This window comes from Papilio machaon, chromosome 4, assembly GCF_912999745.1.
Source record: "Papilio machaon chromosome 4, ilPapMach1.1, whole genome shotgun sequence".
NCBI lineage: Eukaryota > Metazoa > Arthropoda > Insecta > Lepidoptera > Papilionidae > Papilio > Papilio machaon.
The window spans coordinates 8,047,317-8,067,334 of NC_059989.1; the positions used below are offsets into that span (position 1 = coordinate 8,047,317).

At 37.5% G+C, this 20,018-nt stretch overlaps 1 protein-coding gene across 1 annotated transcript in view; it reads left to right on the plus strand.

Annotated features, from left to right (window-relative positions):
* Positions 1-19,453, plus strand: part of LOC106720161 — a 36,262-nt gene extending 16,809 nt beyond the window's left edge. Inside the window, exons 2-12 of the mRNA XM_014514743.2 lie at positions 12,408-13,476; positions 13,602-13,828; positions 14,317-14,444; positions 14,647-14,819; positions 14,999-15,214; positions 15,337-15,587; positions 15,905-16,036; positions 16,325-16,577; positions 16,894-17,002; positions 18,480-18,539; positions 18,704-19,453. Coding sequence (XP_014370229.2) covers positions 12,431-13,476; positions 13,602-13,828; positions 14,317-14,444; positions 14,647-14,819; positions 14,999-15,214; positions 15,337-15,587; positions 15,905-16,036; positions 16,325-16,577; positions 16,894-17,002; positions 18,480-18,539; positions 18,704-18,877 — 2,769 coding nt within the window. The 5' untranslated portion in view covers positions 12,408-12,430 and the 3' untranslated portion in view covers positions 18,878-19,453. The remainder of the gene's footprint in view (positions 1-12,407; positions 13,477-13,601; positions 13,829-14,316; positions 14,445-14,646; positions 14,820-14,998; positions 15,215-15,336; positions 15,588-15,904; positions 16,037-16,324; positions 16,578-16,893; positions 17,003-18,479; positions 18,540-18,703) is intronic.
* The last annotated feature ends 565 nt before the right edge of the window (positions 19,454-20,018 follow it).

Here is a 20,018-nt window from a genome sequence, read left to right on the forward strand (position 1 = left end):
CTCACAGTAGTAATGAATCTTGACTCTTAAGTCAATTCATTATAAATAGAGTTTTTAATTACATCGAGGTGTTAATGAACATTCTCGCCATACTTGATTGGAGTTCCGCGACACTTAAGGTTTAAGAGATCTCTAAAGGCCGTTCTGTAAAAAAACTAGTTTTTCATGGTCCAATTATCCCCTACGTTGTTTAGTGATAAGTCTTATTTAAATTTGAATCGTTATGCATAATTAATTGATGATTTTTTGTTCATTTTCAAAATTACCTGAGTTTTTTATCAACAAATCATAGGATAGCTGATAGTAATAATAATAACAAAGTTGTCGACACAGACTTCTATTTAAAATTTAATTTTATCATTATTTATGACTATAAACTTAATTAGGGCTCTATGAGTTTTACCTCTGGCTTATTAAAATCATAATTTAATTAAATAACAAAAAACTAATCTCAATATCCATTCATTTATTGATATAAGAGAAACTTAGGTTACGACAAACTGAAGTTGTTTTTTACAAGCAAAAATTTAACTGCAACACTTTAGTGTCAAGTCATTGATTCTCGCGGGGAGTGGTGAGCTGGTTCGAGATGAGAGTAATTGGAAAGTGATAATACAGATCGACGGCTGCCTTTTCGCAGACAATTCGATTTCCCACTCATTATCCGATCTCATTGAACCCGAGTTATAAACCGTCAAAGGCATGTCTATCCACTTTCTGCGGTTCATTTTACCTCAATCGTTTTTTGCTTTATTAAATTAAGCTTTTTTTCGCGCCACTTTTATCGATTTAAAATAGATAGATTGCAGTATTATAACAAATCTAAAACACTATTATGAGAAATTACGTGTTGACTGTCAAGAGTCCGTAACAGCCATAATACTGTTAATAAAAAAATCTGTTTAATGTTCAAATGATGTTTGAGTGTTATGCATATTTATTTTTCAGTCTTGTATCGAATTCAGTTCCGTTTAATTACATTCATTAACATGACACCCGCTTCGAAGAGTAATGTATGTTAAGAGATCCAATGAAGTTTTGAATGGCTAAAGAGTAAACAATGCATCGCCATCTGAAAGGAAATATTGTCGTTACACAAACAAAATATTTACAATACAAGAAATATATAGTTTATCCATTTTTATTCGGTAGTCATATTAATAATGTTGATTTCTTTAAAGTTTTCATTATCTCAAATATGTTAGAGACTATAACACAAGGTTATATACAATTGGAATACAAGGTTTTAGGAAGTACGTTGCATTTGCAGACTATTGATCATTTTGTGTTTCAATGTGACAAGTTATTTATATATTTTATATATTTATATCGACGCTGGAAAGCGTAAACGCTGTAACCCCGAAAGTATGAACTTTACAGGAGAGCCAAAAAATCATAACTCGTGAGCTGATACGCCTACAAGCATGCGGTATTTAGCAATGTTGTGTAGTTTGTACTAACCTATAATAAAATCATTATCGTTTGATAATGGTTGAAATTATTAACGTGTGAAAAACATATTCGCGATTTCAAGGGTTACAGCGTTTATGCTTTCCAGCGTCGATATATATATTTAGCTAATGACCTTAATACTACATAAGACATGTTCTTATTCTTAAATTATCCGAATGTTAGTTTTATTTTGCACAATTACTATACGAAGTCTAATATCTCAAACATCGAATACACGTAAGTGGTAATATTCGAATGTCGTTCTATGCTCGTATGAAAGAAGTTGAACTTGACCGGTTTTAACGCCTGTTATGGTTTAGCTTCATGGTAAAGGTTACTCTCATTAAAGTTGTTGTTAAACGTGAGCCCGTTTTAAAAGGCCATCCACAACAATTGCTTAGAGAATCTTTGTAAAAAAATCAAGAATAGTTAATGATAATCGTTTATTGCACTCCTTTTAAATACCAAAGAGCAATCAATGCAGGATTCCAAAACATGGAATAGACGTAGATATTACAAGTAAGTGTTTTTTTTAAGTTTGATGATGCTATCCCTATGAATGAACCGATTTTAAAATGATTTGAGTAAAATTATATTTCAGATGTGTGTTATTGATTCAGTCGAGCTTATTTGATTTATTTTTAATTAACAACAAGTATTATCAATTGAGTCGAATATTGAAAGTGTAATTTGAGCACCGTACGCCAATCGAATTATTTCGAATTTCCGTGAATCCAGCCGTAAATGATAGGCGCGATAGGAACATAACGATGTTACCTATTTTCGGAAATCACATTTTCACGATATGAACAGGATATTGCTGTCTGCGAACTTAATAGATTAAGGCCCTCCGTACACAAGGCAACATAAAACTTCGAAATCCGACGATTTTAGTCGCTAGGCGACTTACGCAATGCATAGTCATAGAGATTTGTCATCGTCAGAGACAGTCACTAGCAACCTGTTTCTCGAGCAAATCTAAGTTGGCATGTAGACGCTATGTCTGTACTGACCGAATGAACAACTCGCGTCGACGATTCAACGTACACTAATAGTTGCAACGATTTACGTTGGCTTGTGTATAACCTATATTAGGTACGTACGACTTTTTCTGCTTTTCTATTCTCTCTTACTTTCTCTTAACACAACCAACTCAAGGGTGACTTCTAGTTATTACACAATGTTCTCTATCAAAGTTCTCTTCGAAGTTTATTAATATGTAACGTTTGAAGGTTCATACATGTAAATGCGTTGGTTTTGCCCACTTATCTATTCAGCACACCGCCATTGTCTCATGTTTGTCTTCATAAAGGCTAGAATGAGCCAGAAAATTTTGCGTCATTTTAACTTAGGTTACAACATTTAAACTATACCTTGTATTCCATAAAAATGATATCGGTGTTTAACACATTACAGTCAAAATATAGGCTCTTAAGGGCTAATGTGCAAATTGACAACTTTTCAGGAGAGCTCTCAAAGTGTCAACTGTATAGGAAAAGAAGCCGCATAGGCTTTAACTTCAGCAAAAAACACGTTTAACTGTAAATGTGTATTTGTGTTAAGTGCATGTTGTTAACTAGACTAAGACGTAGCTTTTAACTTCAAAAAGTAAAAATCATCAATTTGTTACTTTCGCCCTTATACATAGGTCCCATCGATTTATTCTAGAAACTAACAAGATTGTTATTATCGAGTTATAGGTATAATATTAGATGATCATACGAGATCCGGCGCCCAATCGCGTCAGACGCATCCCCGCGCAACAGATCGCAAATTTGTATCGCTGATTGAACACAATTACACGACGGATGTCGTTTTCTACGTTGCATGCTCTGAACAAATTCATCGCTCTATGAATACTAATTGAGATTTATAGACGAAATCACAGAGATGAATAACAATGATATTGGAATTATATCTGAGGTCGATCGGTGGATGGACCTGCTACTCTTATCAGAATTTACTCAAAGCTATCCTTACGCAGGGAACAACCGTCCGTCAAAAGTTCAATAACACGGAATATAAATCGATTAATATTGTACAAAATTTATGTAAAGTTGTATATATACAAAGTTAACAGAAACTTTCATGCGTATAAATATCGGATTTAACGTAGACTAAAGAGGTTTTTACCAGTAATTAGATCACTTCGTCACGTATTTAATTATACTATTACTTGCTAAAGAATATTAACTGTAAATTGACAAAAGACGGACATACAGACAGCTGTGAATATTTCGAATAACTACTTTTTTATAATAAAAGACGAAGTAATTTCATGTCCACTTTAGCGATCGTGTTTTTTTTGCTGTCTAGATCGAGCACATGTTTTTATTTGTCCTAACGTCCACAGCTGCTAAACGTATAATCAGTGTGGGGCATGCAACTATAACCATGACAATTTGAAGATGTTATTTATTAATATTGAAAAGCTCGTAAGGGATAGATATAGTAAACAGTCGGGTTACCGCATGTGTGCCTCCACCCCTCCCGATCGCATCGCAGTCGCACTCTTTCATTTCTCAGTGCCATCAGGATCCTCGTCTGGTGTAGACGTGTCTTGTATATTTAGCGTTCATTTAAAATCGGTTAATTGTGTACTTTTGTGACATTTTATACATTAAAGTGGTTTATTACAAATAATTAAGGGATTTGCCGGTGCATAGGTTGGTATAAAAAATTTAATTGATGTTTTATGCGACCACTTGAAATGTTTGCGTAAACTTGACCATGTTAGTAACTTGAAGTTATTTGTTAATGAAATTAAATACATTATTATAGTAAAATATATTTTTGATAATAAAAGCTAAATAAAGTGTCAAAACATTCTAACTGGAATGATAAACCCCTTAAACTTTTTTTCTATTGTTATCATATTTTTCTATGCACTTCACACTTAGGTAAATGTTTAAATAACATAATACTTGTTGTATTTACTATTGTTTATTTATTCAATTGAACCTTAGATAAAAATATAAGCAGAGAAAAGATAAACACATTTTTGATAACGAGAAAATTTCTTTTAAAAAAAATCTTTTTTTCTTCGGTTTAAAAAAATTCGGAAATTGAAAAAAACTGCAACAGTTAATATAAATTATAAAAAAAATCATATTATAGCGCCGGTCGATAAGCCAAACATACGATGTTCTTATCATTAATTTTATCAAAATATATCGATAAAACACTTTCATTGTGCCATTATGCCAAAGATATTAAAACAATTATATGATTAAGGCGAAAGAAAGTTTCTTATAAAAAATTCAATTCCAAAATAACCGTTAACTTAGTAAACGACATTAATACACAATTTAACGAGCAACAAAAACAACATCAACTGAAATTTTAATCGAACATCGTTGTAAATGGATGGCCAGAGACTGCTATAAAATAAAATGTCCGAAAAGTATCAGACCTTCTTGAATGCGGCTTCGTTATTTTATACGAATAAAATAGACTGAAACACCAAATAGACTGTGATATTTTAAAGAAATTTCAGTTCTACGCAATATAATTTTTATCACAACAAAGCTATTGTTTCCGTTTCGACAAATGTTTTGTTACAAAATCCGTAACAAAAATCATTCTAGGAACAGGACTGTTTCCAAAATCAATGGTAATTTAAGCTCCCCAAGTAAGTTCGTCTGTGGGTATAATTGTAGGGGAGAATTGCGAGGGAGGCCCGCGCTGTAATAATAAAAATGTTGTCTCAGACAACTATTTGTGTTTTAAATGAAACATTATGAGACTTATTGTTATTATCTGTTTGTCCCTTTACGTTTTCAAGCCAACCTTTGACTGTAACATCTGTCACATTGGTCCTAATAAATTTTATTTCGATAATGTACAAATCCAAAATCTCATCATCCGTAGCTTGTTTCTAATAACTCCTCTCAGGCTCATGAGCGTGATACCTTTATCTTTTGACATTGTCAGGTCATTAACTTTATTGCAAGATATTCACGTGCAAACCTTATTGAGTCACACACGGACAATTTGCTTCAAAACAACTTTTACTTCAGGTTTCTTTTCATCACAGGCGATAACAATCGATTTAAGCAAGAATTTCGTTAACACTTATATACATGGACTAACATAAATTATCTCGACTTCCATATAAGTATTTTTTTTTTTTGTAACGTATGAAATATATAGTTGCTTTCGAGGTAAAGCGACGTAGTGAAGAGGAGCGACTCAAGTTTTCAACGTAAAAGATAGTAGCCTCTTTTCACGAGCGCATCTCAAGTGTCGACTTAAAAAAATCCAGCTTGTATGTAAATGTCTACAAAACAGCTGTGTAATCTTTCAAAGGTACATTTAACAACACACTTTAGTTACCCTTCTTTATTAAAATTAATGGTTTGAATACGATTTTCAGCTGAATTTTCAATACATATGAATTAATGCGAAAAAACATTTTTAAGCATCTATAGTTTATTAAAGACGAGGAAAATAAATTACAGAGAAAAAATATTTATTAATCAACAAAAAAACTAAAATAACCTGATGGTGGTAGACTGTTGAGTTTAAAATTGAAGGATATTCAGTTCACTAACACTGACAACAAATTGAATTACGTATTCAGTGTGTGATCAATACTGAGACAATTCTGATGAAAAGAAATAGTGAAGAATATTGTTAAGATTTTACTTCGAACAGTTTTAAATTATGAGACAGTAAAAATCTGATGTTCCGATATTTTACCAAGACATGTAGTGTTTTTAAGCTTAGTTTAGACAGTAATTTCATTTTATATGAACATTTTACAGCAGGCTGTTAGCTATCTTGAGAAGATCTTTGCTACAACTTGTCCTAGTCCTAGGATATACTAAACTAAGTTAAAACTTGATCAACCGTTTCTTTATTTTAAATACATTTGCTCTTTTACCTCCTTTTATATAGTTATTAATGGACATTGTTGGCTACATTGGAGCTCAATTTAAATTTAAACGCGACAATGTTTGATAGGTAGGTAAGGCCGTTCCCTTGTATCCGGTCGCGCCCTGACCGTCGCTAATGGCAAAAGGGTTCGTGTGAACTACTAGCTACTGCAATATATTTACATGACAATAGAATTCGATTCACAACTGATAGCTACGCAATGGATTGTGTACCTACGCTACAAGCGTGAGAGTATCACAGTCTTTTTTAACAATTGGTAATTGAGGTAAAAGAAATCTTGATGACTTGCCCATGTTTATCTCCTCGTTAATGTATTGGACTGGAAACAATCTTATTTCGGCGCAAAGGTGAATAACAAAATCCTATAACAGAGCCATCACTTACTGTATACTACGGCGGTGTGTTCGAATACCATCCTATATCACAAAACTTATCATGTACATAATTTCATTATGTTTTTATTAAAGCGTACGCTTTAGCTTTTTTCTACTGAATCTTCAATCCTCTTATCATTACCGGAAACTGCTTGAATATCGACCATATTAATGTTACAAAATAATTTCTAAAAATATATTACGTTAGCTGATAACGTATGTTGTAAGCTTAAATTTTGCGGCTCGATAGACACTGGCACTGGACTGCGGCACTGGATGACGTATTTACCAAATGTGTTATGTCCAACATTTAATTAATTTATTAGTAAAACCATTTACTTACAACCTAATTAGTTCAATATTTTAACCTCTTCAGGTTGTACATACAAACCGTGTTTTAATTTTAATGTATGTAATGGTTTGTGGAAAGCAAACTTGACGCTACTCATACTGTTTCCTTTACTAAAGTAATATCAAAATCTACCTTACTATTTTTAGTATAATTTTTATATTATAATTAAAAAAAAACATTAAATAAGTAAAGCGTGCCATGTCTTGCATCCGGCGAGGCATAACCCGTTTTAGTCGGTGCAATGCGCCGTCGTTTGCCGTCACATGAAAGGACGAATACCATAAACACTATTATGGACACATCGCCCGCTGTGACTGTATTACAGTACATAGAGTAGGATCTGACATACGTTTCATATTTCTTCTTTGATGATACAAATTAAAAGTATACATGAAACTGCACTATTTTAATACTATTATCAAGCTACAAGTGTGTTTAATGTGTGTTCAAATTATTAGATTTTTTTTACATAATTAACAAACTTTTTCGGTCGTGGAGTAGAAATAAACTCGTCAGTTTCTATCTCTTCAGAACACTTATATTTATCTTTCCATATCGTTCCGTCCCATTTCATTCATTTCTGCTTTGTAGGATCACCTTAATTTAAAACTATATAAAAATAGTGAAATCTTTAACTCGTTTACGTTAAAAAAATATAACATCCAAATTTGAAAAACAATGACACCTACAATTATAACAAAGTTTAAGTTAAAAAAGATAAGATTTGTCCACAATGGGTTTTTAAGTCATTAAAATTTTAATAGTAACCTTTTTAAGCGGTATTGTTCAAATTTAATATAGTCTTCACGCTCGAATTGCCGTGTGTGGACTTGTCGACTCAAAGAGCTTAAACAATTGAGTTTTGGAGCGCTTTCGGCTTAAACTATCTAATAACTGCCACATCTGGTTTAAACCATCGCGTATTTTTTATGTCCAAATGTTTGCCAAATGTTCACCAAGAGTTGTTTTGTTTGACTAAGATAAGGTGTACATATTTTCTTATTAACTTTGTAAAACATTCAATTGGCAAATTCGAGAGACCGCTTATGTCGACGATTAAAAACAGACTGTAAAATAATTACGAAAATTATAAACTAAATTAACCTACAATGATAAATTCGTGTTGTCAAATAATTAGCAAATTAATGTAAGCATATCTAATATATAGATATTATAAAGTTTATACGTTAATGAGTGCAAGAAAAGTAATTTATTCGAATAGGCGTGTTTATTCACACGTGGCACTTAGCTTAATTACTAAGCCAATAATAGTTTATTGCTGGGTTTATAATGTTGAGTTCAACAACCGAGGGAAGCGTAACCAACCAGAGTGTTGTAACGCACCAATCCTCAATATTTAGAAGATGGATAATATCATCTCGCAAGACGTCTGTTTCTTCGTCTTCTATATTAACATAGATCAAATGTTTTTTAAATCACATTAAATACTCTCATAATAAGTTTTAATTTTTTAGTAACAGTTGTTCTATAAAAAACAAATTATAAACTAGATCGTTTGTAGGTACCTAGTGACAATCTTTGGAGGAATACGAAAACCTTGACTCTGCGAATTACGTTTAGTTATTTACTATTTATATTTTAGTAAATTAATTTTACATTTTTATAAACGTAGATAAAGATGATAATCGAGCTTTTATAAAGGTTAAAATCGAAAATTTACCAAAAAAAATCAATTTGCAATAATGATTTTAATTTCTGATTAATGTATTCACAATGTTCATAATAACTCTTTGAAAATCAAACAATTACATGCCCTCTTTAAAGTTTATTGTTGGATAAAACGAAAGGTTAACTCGATTGTGTATTCTTTGCTGTTATTGTTTTTTGTGTGTTCTGTGCCGTTGTGTTTTCAGAGATTTGTTTGACGTCAATCAACGCCGGGTGGCGCGTCTGTGCGAAGCGCCCGCCGGACTGTCAATATGTCATTGACACTGGCCAAATTTGTTTAGGCTAGAATTTCCGTTAGGCGTATAGACAGATGTGCTCGAAGCTTTTATAGTGAAAATCTATGCCATAACGTATACACTAAAAGTAAATCATCCCACATGCAAAGAGCTAATAGTACTTTTAATATAAACTGATATATTGTTCAATTACGTTTGCAAATGCTTATAATGCTTCATAGTGCGCCATGCGTGTTTTTACAATTTTAAACTTATATATATTTCCAAAGTGATTCTGAAATATCGTCATAACATCCGATGTTACTAGGAAACCAAAGAAAGTTTTTTTTTTAATTTGAGATTTATTAAATATTGAAATTTTTAACCAAAATACCGCAGGCATTAAGGCGTAATTTAAATTTATTGTTGTCAATAGACGATGTATTGTTTTGAATGTACAAAAAAACTGATCGTACGATACTGATACGCGTTATAGTAGTAAGAAATCATTAGTCATTAAAAGTTGCCCGCAACTCATAAATATTGCATTAATTTCATTAAACACTAATTACTGTAACACTTTCATGTACAAATAATTTATTCAATCTTACTAATATTATAAATGTGTATGTTTAGATGGATGGATTGATGGATGTTGGTACGACTCAACGAATCTTGATGAAATTTGGCACAGATGTAGAACATAGTCTGGAAGAACACGTAGGCTACTTATTCCGCGCGGTCGGTGTCACGGGCTACAGCTTGTTGAATATAATTATGATAACATTATTTAATCTACCGCAAAACAAAATTGACAACTATTGAAAAAATTAGGGTAATGAGATTTTAATGATTTCTATTATGCAATCGTAATATACATCTAATCGCAGGTACCAAGGTTTCTTGGAACTGTCTGATGTGACATGTCAGTATTTGCAGTTATTCTTTACTTACTTACTGTTCGAAATTCGATTCCCATTACTTAAATAGTTTCTTACTTGTACTATTATCGTACATTACCTTCTACTTTTTTGTGACTGATCACCAACTCTTTGCCTTGAAGAGGCATTTACAGTTTCATCAAGCTTGAGGTGGCCGGATGCAGATGGCGCTAAGCCTAAACCTCATTTATGAGTAACTAAGCTCGAGGGCTCCCTCAGAAGACTCGGCTCGGGCTTTTACTTCAATATTATAACCGGATTGGTTACCTTTTATTTATTCTGTTTAAAAAAACTTCGTTCTTAATTCAATCTAATTCTTTGACTTTTATTTTAATAAAAAAAGTATACACAAATTGTGCCGTATCTCACATAGGACAAACATTAGTAATACGAAACCATAATTAGAATTCTTTAACATTAAACAATAGAGTGACCTAGTTTAACACAACATCCGCACAATCGGAACGACAAGCTAAAATATGGAATCTCGCCAAATAGCCGAAAGTGAAGCCTGGGAATGGGCGCATCGTCTCTATGCGTATAATAATAAAATATCAACAAATTTAATTATTTTACAAATCAAAGTAGAATGCCTATCAAATTCAGACGATCCAAATTTGATTTATTAAAAGCTGAGTTAGATTAAGATACGCCGGAATTTTAAGCTGTAATACCTATTTACAAGACGATAAATTAAATTAAACTTTGTTTTCTATCCTCTCCGGTAGCTGCATTAAAGTTTATACTGCGACCGCATCATTTTAATATCTGCATGGCATTGACGCGGTGCAAGCAGCGGCGAGGGGAAAGCGAAGTGTGCTGAATTGATAGCAAACAAACCTAGTCCTACTTCGCTTGAATATTAAGTTTGTTATGAGCTTAAGCTTTTCCTTTGTTGAAATGTTGGCCTATAGAATATAACTAAAGGGCTGAATGTAGACTTGCAAAATACAGAGTTTGGGGAGATCTAACGATAAAATCATGATTACTTAGAACTTAAGCTCTTTGAAAATTGGCTATTGTTGACTTAAAAATATCTGTCTTAATTTTATTTTTAAATTCTATTTTAGTGTTTCAATCATTGTTGTAGGTTTCATAGAACTGTGGAATCTTCGCCTTGACTTTTTGGAACCGTTCGATTAACGCCGACACCGCCGGCTCCCGTAGAACAAACACGTGCTTTGTGCCTCAGCCAGACCGCGCGGCGTGGTTAATGACACGTTAGCTTCAAGCAAATGTTCCTAGACTCCGACAGGGCTGTCTCTAATAGATTACATTATGGTCAATGGTTTTTTTGTTAGCGAATAAAAGTGTTTTTTCTTACCCTACAAAACTCTATGTAAACCTTTAATTTATTCAGAGTTGAACTATAAATATTTCTTTCATAAAATTACAGCTCATTTAAGATGAACAAAAAAATATTTCGCTACTTTTCTTTATTTTTATTTTTTCTTAAACTTTTAAGTTTTTATAAAGAAACTTTACAATAACGATTTTTATAGAAAGGTTTTTAACACCTCGGAGACTTCGATCTAATATTTTGGTGGTCTGATAAAAATCTTTTGATTCAAATGTATCAACTAAAGTGAATTATGGTTTTTAATTAATTTATGTTGAAATTCAAAACTTCGAAACCTTAACATCTGGATAACATCCAGGTCATAAAGCTGTTATATTCATTGAATTAGTTAAGTAGAAATTGAATTCAAATATTCCATTACAGAACAATGGCAGCCCTAATGAAAATGATCAAAGTTGCGCCGATGAGATAGCCCCCAGCAAATTACAGTGCGATGACCTCACTCGCGCCACCGTATTCTCGGATCCGTTGCAATGTCCGAGGAATTTATTTAGAGCCCTACTTTCAAGTGGCTGCTTTATCTTAAGTGGCGACGCATCGATACTGCACTCTTCATGTGCTAGCGATTGCCTTCTTATCAACCATTCGTGTTAACTTTATTGCGATTATAAGCTAGTCAGTAAACAACATATTGCTCAAGATTGTTCTTTGTTGACGAAAACACACTACGCAGTACTAGCCACAAATAAAACGCTTCTATCCTAGTCCCTGAACTACAAATGAATATAAACAAACAGCTAGGAATGGAAAAGCCATACAACTTTAACTATAACACAGTAAGGTAATCTTCGTAAAGCGTTTTATATTTATACTTCAATGTTAACGCACAAGTACAAGTCGATTATTTGTACGGGCCGTTTAAAATAAAATAATACTTCAGCCGTATGCAGCCATTGCATAATTGACGGCTTTCAGAATAAGCGAATGGGGAACAATACCAAAGAACTCCCCAGAGAGAGATGGTTGCGTCGTGACCCGGGGGCCAGGGGTGCACACAATGAACAGGCCGCACAATGCCGTCGCATCCAACCGATTGCTTGGCAGGCCGCATAAGACACGCCGACCGCCCCATTTGTTTCTTAATGAAAGAGAAAAATAATGATGCAATTTTATCTTTTGTTACAGAATATGTGACTCAAATCGAAGAAATGGAGGAGGAAAGTGCTCTTAGTGCAAACGAAGTCCGCGAGACACCACTAACCGAGACGGAGTCTTCGATAACCCAGATCATTCCCGAAAAAGAATCAAAACTCACCTCCGCTGAAAATCAGACGGACGTCAGCTTGTGTGTTACCAATAAAGACGAGAGCGGGGTCGTGCTAGACGGTTTCGAGGACAGTAAAAATGTGACGGTCGAGTCTATAATAGACAATGACGCGTGTGAAGTGATCGACGACGCGAGGTCACTGGGCGACATGGACAGCCTGCCCGCCGGCGACGAGTTGGCGCTGGGCGCGGCCGGTAGCGACAGCGGTGTAGAGGGCTGCGGCCGCGCGCTAAGCAGTGGCGGCGGCTCGCGTTCCTGCGCCTCTAGCGTCGTATCCTGCGGTTCCGGCTGCGGCTCCGAGAGCTCCTCGTTGGCGGGAGCACCGCTGCGCACGCGCCGCCGCGTCAATGTCACCGTCATCGAGGCCAAAAAGAGCTCTCCCGTCGGATCCTCCACGCCCCGCCCGACCACGGCACCGCGGGGGCCCAACCTAGCGACCCGTGAGCGCGCGAGGAGTAGAGAAAAACCAACGCCGCCCGAGAAGCCGCGGCCGCTCACACCGAAGCCTCGAATGCGGCCCACCGCCGACCTTCCTAATCTAGTCCGGGAGAGCCCCGCCCTGCGAGCCAAGCCCACGAAGACTTCCACGGCAAGATGTCGGACGCCGAGTTCTCCGAGCGATGAAAAGAAATGGCCGGCCAACGGTCCGAGATTGACGCCCGTCTCGGATTCTTCGGGCGCGACAAGAGTGGCGGCGGACAAGTACGGCACGTTGCCGCGTAGGCGTAGGGATGCAGACACGGAGAGCTCGCCCAAGCACGACAGCACGCCGCCCACCTCCCGCCGGCCTACTGTCGCTCGCTCTGCCTCCTCGCGTTCCACACTTAGGACGAGGGTGCGGATCTACGCCGAGAAAAACTGCCAGACTGTTCTACTAGGAAACGATATCGAGTCGGCGTTAGCAGGGATCATTCCTAACATTGAAAGGTAATTAAGATTAAAAAGTCATACATCCGACAGCGAACTCATACAGGTATATTCTACATGGAACCATACATAATACAACATTTTCTTTATTGTGCTCGATATATTACGTTTGTTGTGTTTTGCAGCCGTATCGAGGTGTCGCGCTGCCACCGCGGTGTGCAAGCGAGCGGGCGTGACGCCGAGCTTTGCCGGCTGAGCGCGGCTGCGGCGGCAGCAGAGGCGAGTGCGGCGGAAGAGCGCGAGCGCCGACAACACGCCGAGGCGCAGCTGGCGGCCGAGCGCGCCGCACGCCTCTCCGCCATCGCAGAGCTGGAGCGGAACTCACAGCGCCTGCTCGAACTCGCCGGAGCTGGTTCGTTGCACTGATGGCAGTTTTAATTGAATTTGAAACAAGTGCGAAAACTTTGTCCTCAAAAATTCCACGAATAGAATAACAATTATAACATCTATATCCTTGTGAACTAATGTTGCTATTCAAATTATTCTGGTACAGTTATAATAGGCCGTGGCTCGTCATTCCTGCGTACTTTACTGAGAAAATAGCTTTCAGCTGCGTTGGACATGCATTGTTAAGATCTTACAACGTTTGAACTAGGTTTTTACTATTGAACAGCCACAACAGCTGTCATTCGCATACGATATTTCTTGTTTGAATATAAATACATAGTAAGTTTTGTCAAAAAATGTACCAACTTAAATTTTATTGAGTCGTATTAATGTTTAAAACCAAGGATTTGGATTGACGAAATTAGACGACAATGATTCATAATCCTGTGGGAGGTGTCGCCGAGTTAATGCTATTGTAGTTATACATTGTGTAAGTCGGTCAACATGGTGTAGGTGCGGGCGCGGGTGCTGACGGTTGCCTGCGCGCACTGGAGGAGCAGCTGCGGTCGGCGAGCGAGCTGGCGGCCCGGCAGCGCGCGGAGATCGACGCGCTCCGGGACCACTGCAACAAACTCCATGCGGTAACTACATTACTATGCAGATAAATGAAACAGGAAAACTTTACCTGATTCTTGTCTCCATCCATCAAAAGGCATAGCTTCTTTCAAATTTTCGGTCGTCGACTTCGTAAACAACAAAAAGTAAGATCTTGGAGTGAGGAGTACATAGACGCGAAAGTAGACCTTGAGCTTTAGTTTAATTTGAAATTGTCGACGACTTCAGGAGGCGCTGAGCGGTCGCGAAGCGGCACGACTAGCAGAGGCTCGGCTGGCGGAGGCGGAGCGCGAGGCGGCCGAGATGCAGGACTTCCTGGCCGCGGAGACCGGCGCGCTCAGCGACTCGCTGCGGGAGGCCGACGCAGAGCTCGTCCGCCTCAGCACTGATCTCGAGCGCAGGTACACAATTATTAAACCTCTGGTCTAATAAGCTACAAAAGTAACTGCCGCCCTTTTAGATTTCTCATACTAAATCTACACCAAAGTTCTCTCTCAACGACCAATTCAAAACTCCGAGCGTGGTATTAAGACATTAATCAATTGTGCTGACTATTGTGACCAATTATTTTGTGTTGTAGACGTGCGGAGTGCCGGCAGCTGGTGCGCATGTGCGAGCAGCGGCGGCAGGAGGCGCTGGCGGCGGCGGCGCGCGCGCGCAGCGGGGGCGGGGCCGCGCCCGCACTGGACGCGCTCGCCCGCCGCCTGCGCGCGCTCACAGACGCCGTGCTGCGCGCATACGCTCTGCCCCGCGACGCCTCGCTGCCCACTGTGTACCATAACGACGCCTACAACAGGTACTAACGCTTTCATTTTAAAAATATTTACAGAAAGGAAAGTTGTGTTGTGGCATCTGAGTTTTCTACTTACCCTTTTGACTATTAGAATTTTTGCATTTATTAAATGTCCAATTTTGCAGCCACAGTGACAGCGGGGAGCAGTTATCACCGGACGAGGAGGCGCGCGGTGGTCTGCTGGGGGCGATAGTGCGCGCGCTGCGTGCCGCCCCCGCTGCCGCCACGCCCACCGCCCACACCGGCCCCGCGGCCCCCGCAGCCCCCGCAGCCCCCGCGACGCACGACGACGACCGCTCGCGCATCTCCGACGACAACGACAACTCCGCGGATCTGCTCGACTCAGAGACGGAGCCATGTCTCGTCACTGATCCAGGTCAGTCACTCCGCTTTGTACACATACCGCGCAATACTTACATTTAATCATAGAAAAATTGTAAATTTATAAGTAAAATACTGGCTCCACTTGAATACATTGAAAGATATCACTTCTAAACAGCTTGTGAACTTATGATCATAATACGCGAGTAACATCAGATGTCTAACACCAGTATTTTTATTAGTACTTCACATATTTAAAACTAACCCAGCTTTGTAATCATACGCTAAATGCTTATACAGTAGTTATTTTCGATAGCTTTGTAGCACATGGTGTCAGTTATTGGTAGTTTGACGGTGGGTTTGGTTGGATAGAGTGCTTGGAGGAGTGGTGGTCGGGTGCGGAGGGTGCGGAGGGTGCGGAGGCGGGAGAGGGTGGCGAGTACGCCGGCGCCTGGAGCGGGGAGGAGCTCTCCCCGGAGAGGGAGTCCTGTGCAGACGACAGGGGTGAGTTACTAACGCCCCTAACCGCCTTCCGCTTCGCTTTATTATACTAACTATGAATATAACATCCTTTATTTGAAAAACTTTCATTTATAATACATAACACGTATTTAAATTATTATTTTTACATTCAAAGTTACAAAAACCTTGCACATCAAAAATAAATCCGGCTCAAAGGACCAATTTATTATTATCCAATCGTCTTTTTCTAGGTGAAGTTTTGTGAAAATTGTAAATAGTTAAATTGTGTTTTGTGGCCGGGTGTAAATGTTAGTATGATGTTGTGTACAGAGAGTGCAGAGGTGGTGGAGGGCGAGTCTGCATCAGCGTCAGAGCGGGAGTCGCTGCGCACGTTGTCGGCGGCGATCGCGCAGAGACAGAGGTCGGAGGCGGAGGCGCAGGAGGCGGAGCGCGGCTCGCTGCTGGAGCGCGTGCTGGCGCTGGACGCGCGTCTCTCAGACCTGCTGCGCGCGCTGCGTCATGCAGCCGCCGCCGCCGCCCGCCATGATGACACACCCGCCGCTGCGCTCGCGCACGCACTTAGGTACTCGCATTCTTAATTCTTTGCCAGCATTTTTATAAAATAGAAGGTCCAAAAATAATATTCTTTGTATGAACTTTTTATTAATCATCTAATCCAGTGATTGTCAAACTTATTTATTTCACCTTTGAAAATCAATTATATTTCAGAGCCCCCTAATTTTTATTCAGCCCTAAAACTTAAAAACCACAATTTCATTACTTTAATTAATTTCAATGCCCCCCATTTTTTGGGCCCCTTATCGTCCCCTCCTAGGTTTCACCAAGGGGGCGTTATCGCCCACTTTGGGAAACACTGATCTAGTCTCGTCGTATTCCAGAGAGAAGATCGACGTGACGGAGAAGAACGTGGCGGACGTGGTGGTGAAGAAGCTGGCCGAGCTGGACGCCAGCCGCCACATGATGGAGCAGTACCGACACAACGTCGAAGTTAGTCTCACTGACTACACCCGCACATATCACAAGCTACACCCACACCTCACATTACGATATATCTAATTGTATATTGAAAATTAAAAATATATATAATTTTCTAATTATACTTTAGAAGAAACAATAATCCTATTTTTTAAGAAAATATGAAGTCCTGAAGCCTACTTCCTTTTAGGTTTTCTTTCGTTTTCGTTTAAAAATATTTTCAAACTAAATTTTACGACTTTGGTATTTCAACTAAAGAGCAAAAGCGTAAAGTTTTTTTACACACAATAGTTTGTTAGTGCTGTTAACTGATTTAATGTGAAACAGGTATTTACACCATTCAGGCCCTGCTTGGCGATCTCGAGTCAAGAATAAAGAGCCAAGGTTAATGCATTCTTACGTTGAAAAAACTTAGCTTATAGTGCACCCCCCCCCCCTCTATATACACCCCCAGATACCCACGCCCTCTATCTAGTATGCTCTCTCACTTTACATATTTGTTTTAATCTAATTATGTAATTTAACAACATAATTACGTATTTAGATGGTACCTTTTTACTGGGTTTTGAGTGCTTCACACATATTGTCATCGCTCATATTTTCTTTGACTTAACTGAGTCAGAAATATATGTCAATCATTGTATTCGAAACCCAGGATTATATTTATAGTCAAACAAGGATATCTGGACCGATGAGAGAGTCGCTACTATCGTCGTTATTTCTGTCAAAAAAACTACATGAACATTACAAACAACTAGAATTAACAACAACTAGAATTTGTAATATAAGAAAAAACACGACATGACAACGATAAACAAAAAAAGATATCCCCCTAGACAAAGGTTCTGAACTGGTGATGGAGGCGCCACTATCGCGGTTGTTTCTGTCAGAATATATATGAAATCTACATAGACTTAGAAAATGACATAAAAGAAATAAAATGACATGACAGCTACAGTACAAAGTGAATCTTGTGACATTTTTTTGAAGTTGACAGGAGGGCGCTTGTGAGCTATCATAATTTAGTTTAACTTATGCCCACCGGGTAAGATATTCTTGTTGGTCTATAAGTCGTATACACTTCTTTCTTCTCTTATACTATTTATTTCATTTTAGAGAGAACATACTCATTACAGTATATTATTATAATTACGCTGTCATATTTTTAGCACACTGTAAATAATCACTGGGGAAATTTAAATGGCACAAAAAAATTGTAAATAACAGATTTTTATTGCATTCAAAAAAGTGTTGTAACATTGGCTATTTGGCAGATTGATCTAAATGTTTTCAAAAATAGCAACAAACAATTTCACTCCTCTGTGCATCCTATTACGACAATACAGTCGTAAAAGCTTATCTATATATGTATTATCACATATAGATTGCTTGCAAAATATTACTCAAATATTTGCTAATTAAAATTATTAAGCTTTTAAATCTTCTAAAAAAAAATCGTGCATTTACTAATATCGATAATGCCTTTCAGATGCTAAAAAAGCAGCTGGCACAGTCCGGTGAAGAGGAAGAAATTAATTATATTGAGGAGGTAAAAGCCAAATTTAAAAAATCAAATAAAAATCAGGCATAGATACAAAAATACGCATCTTAAAATAAATTTAACTAAAAAGTTAAATATAACTAATTTTTATCGTAAAAATCTTGAAAATTTATATAAAAAAAGTTACGTATTGTTTAATTTGTGTATTGCAGGAGTTAGCCGGTTGCGGGGAAAATGAGCGCCGTCAGCGGTACGAAGCGCTGGATGCAGCACTGGGCGCGTTGTCCGCGGTAGACGGGTGGCCGCGTCTTGCAGCGCTGCAGCGTCGCCTCGAGCGCCTCGCATTCGCTCTCGCCGCGCCGCCGCCTCACCCGCACTCCGCCTAGCCGGTCACAGGTCATTCACCTCGCGCCCGCACGCACACCTCACAGCTGACAGTAGTTTCATAACCTCAAACTATATATCATCGTCATATTTGTACATGAAACAAAAACTTGAACTTTAATCTAGTTAAAGTTAATGTGGGAAAAAAGTGCATAAAACTATTTTTAATCAAAAACAAAACTTTTTGATTGAATTATGGGCTACTTAAGTTTAAGTCCACTTAACTTAAGTCTACTTAAGTTTTCGTTTTGGGGGACCGCTAGTTATAAATAAATATGACTTAATATGATGTGTATTAAAGCATATGCGATGGAATTGAAAATAACAGTAAATGTGTTTACGTCCCGCAATATTCCGATACCGAGTCATCCTATAGCATAAGCTAAATATTATTGATAATTGCCTAAATATGTGTTAATTATTGAAGATGAAATTATTAAATGTAAGCCAATAAGTTAAGTTAATCTCGGTCGTGTTGCCAACATATTTTAAGAAATATTTGTCGATGAATGTTGCCATACGTGTTATTTATTTCATTTCTACATAATTGGTAGACAAATCAAATTGGGTTTGGTTTATTTATGTAACCAATTCATTCTAATTATTTAGAAGATCTAATTATCTAGATATTTGAAAAAGTGAATAAAACCTATTGTGTGTGTGAATTTTTTAACTTGCTCTTTCAACACTTACTTAATATTTGTAAAATAGTGTTCTATTAAGTTACTAATACAACTTAACATTGACGTTTTGTTAAAAACATTCGCTTGCAAAATTAACATCATCGGACATTATCATTACAGCCAAAGCAATATTTCGCCAAATTATTGCAGCTTTAATACATAAAGTTTTTCCAAACATATTTTTGATAACATATTATACGCTGACATCACTTTGTTTAACACATTTTCGTTCTTAGTATTTAACATTTTAAATAATGAAAAAAAAAAATATTTACATCTGGCCACACCATTTAGATTATAGAATCATGATACTGACCTCTATTAAATGGATAGGCTATAAGCTGTGGTATATTGTGCCTATTTGATTTTTGCCATTTTGGCGCTGGCCACTGTCGCCAAAATGGCAAAAATGGTTTATAGATTTATAGATGTAGTGAGAATTCAAACTAATACATACTAA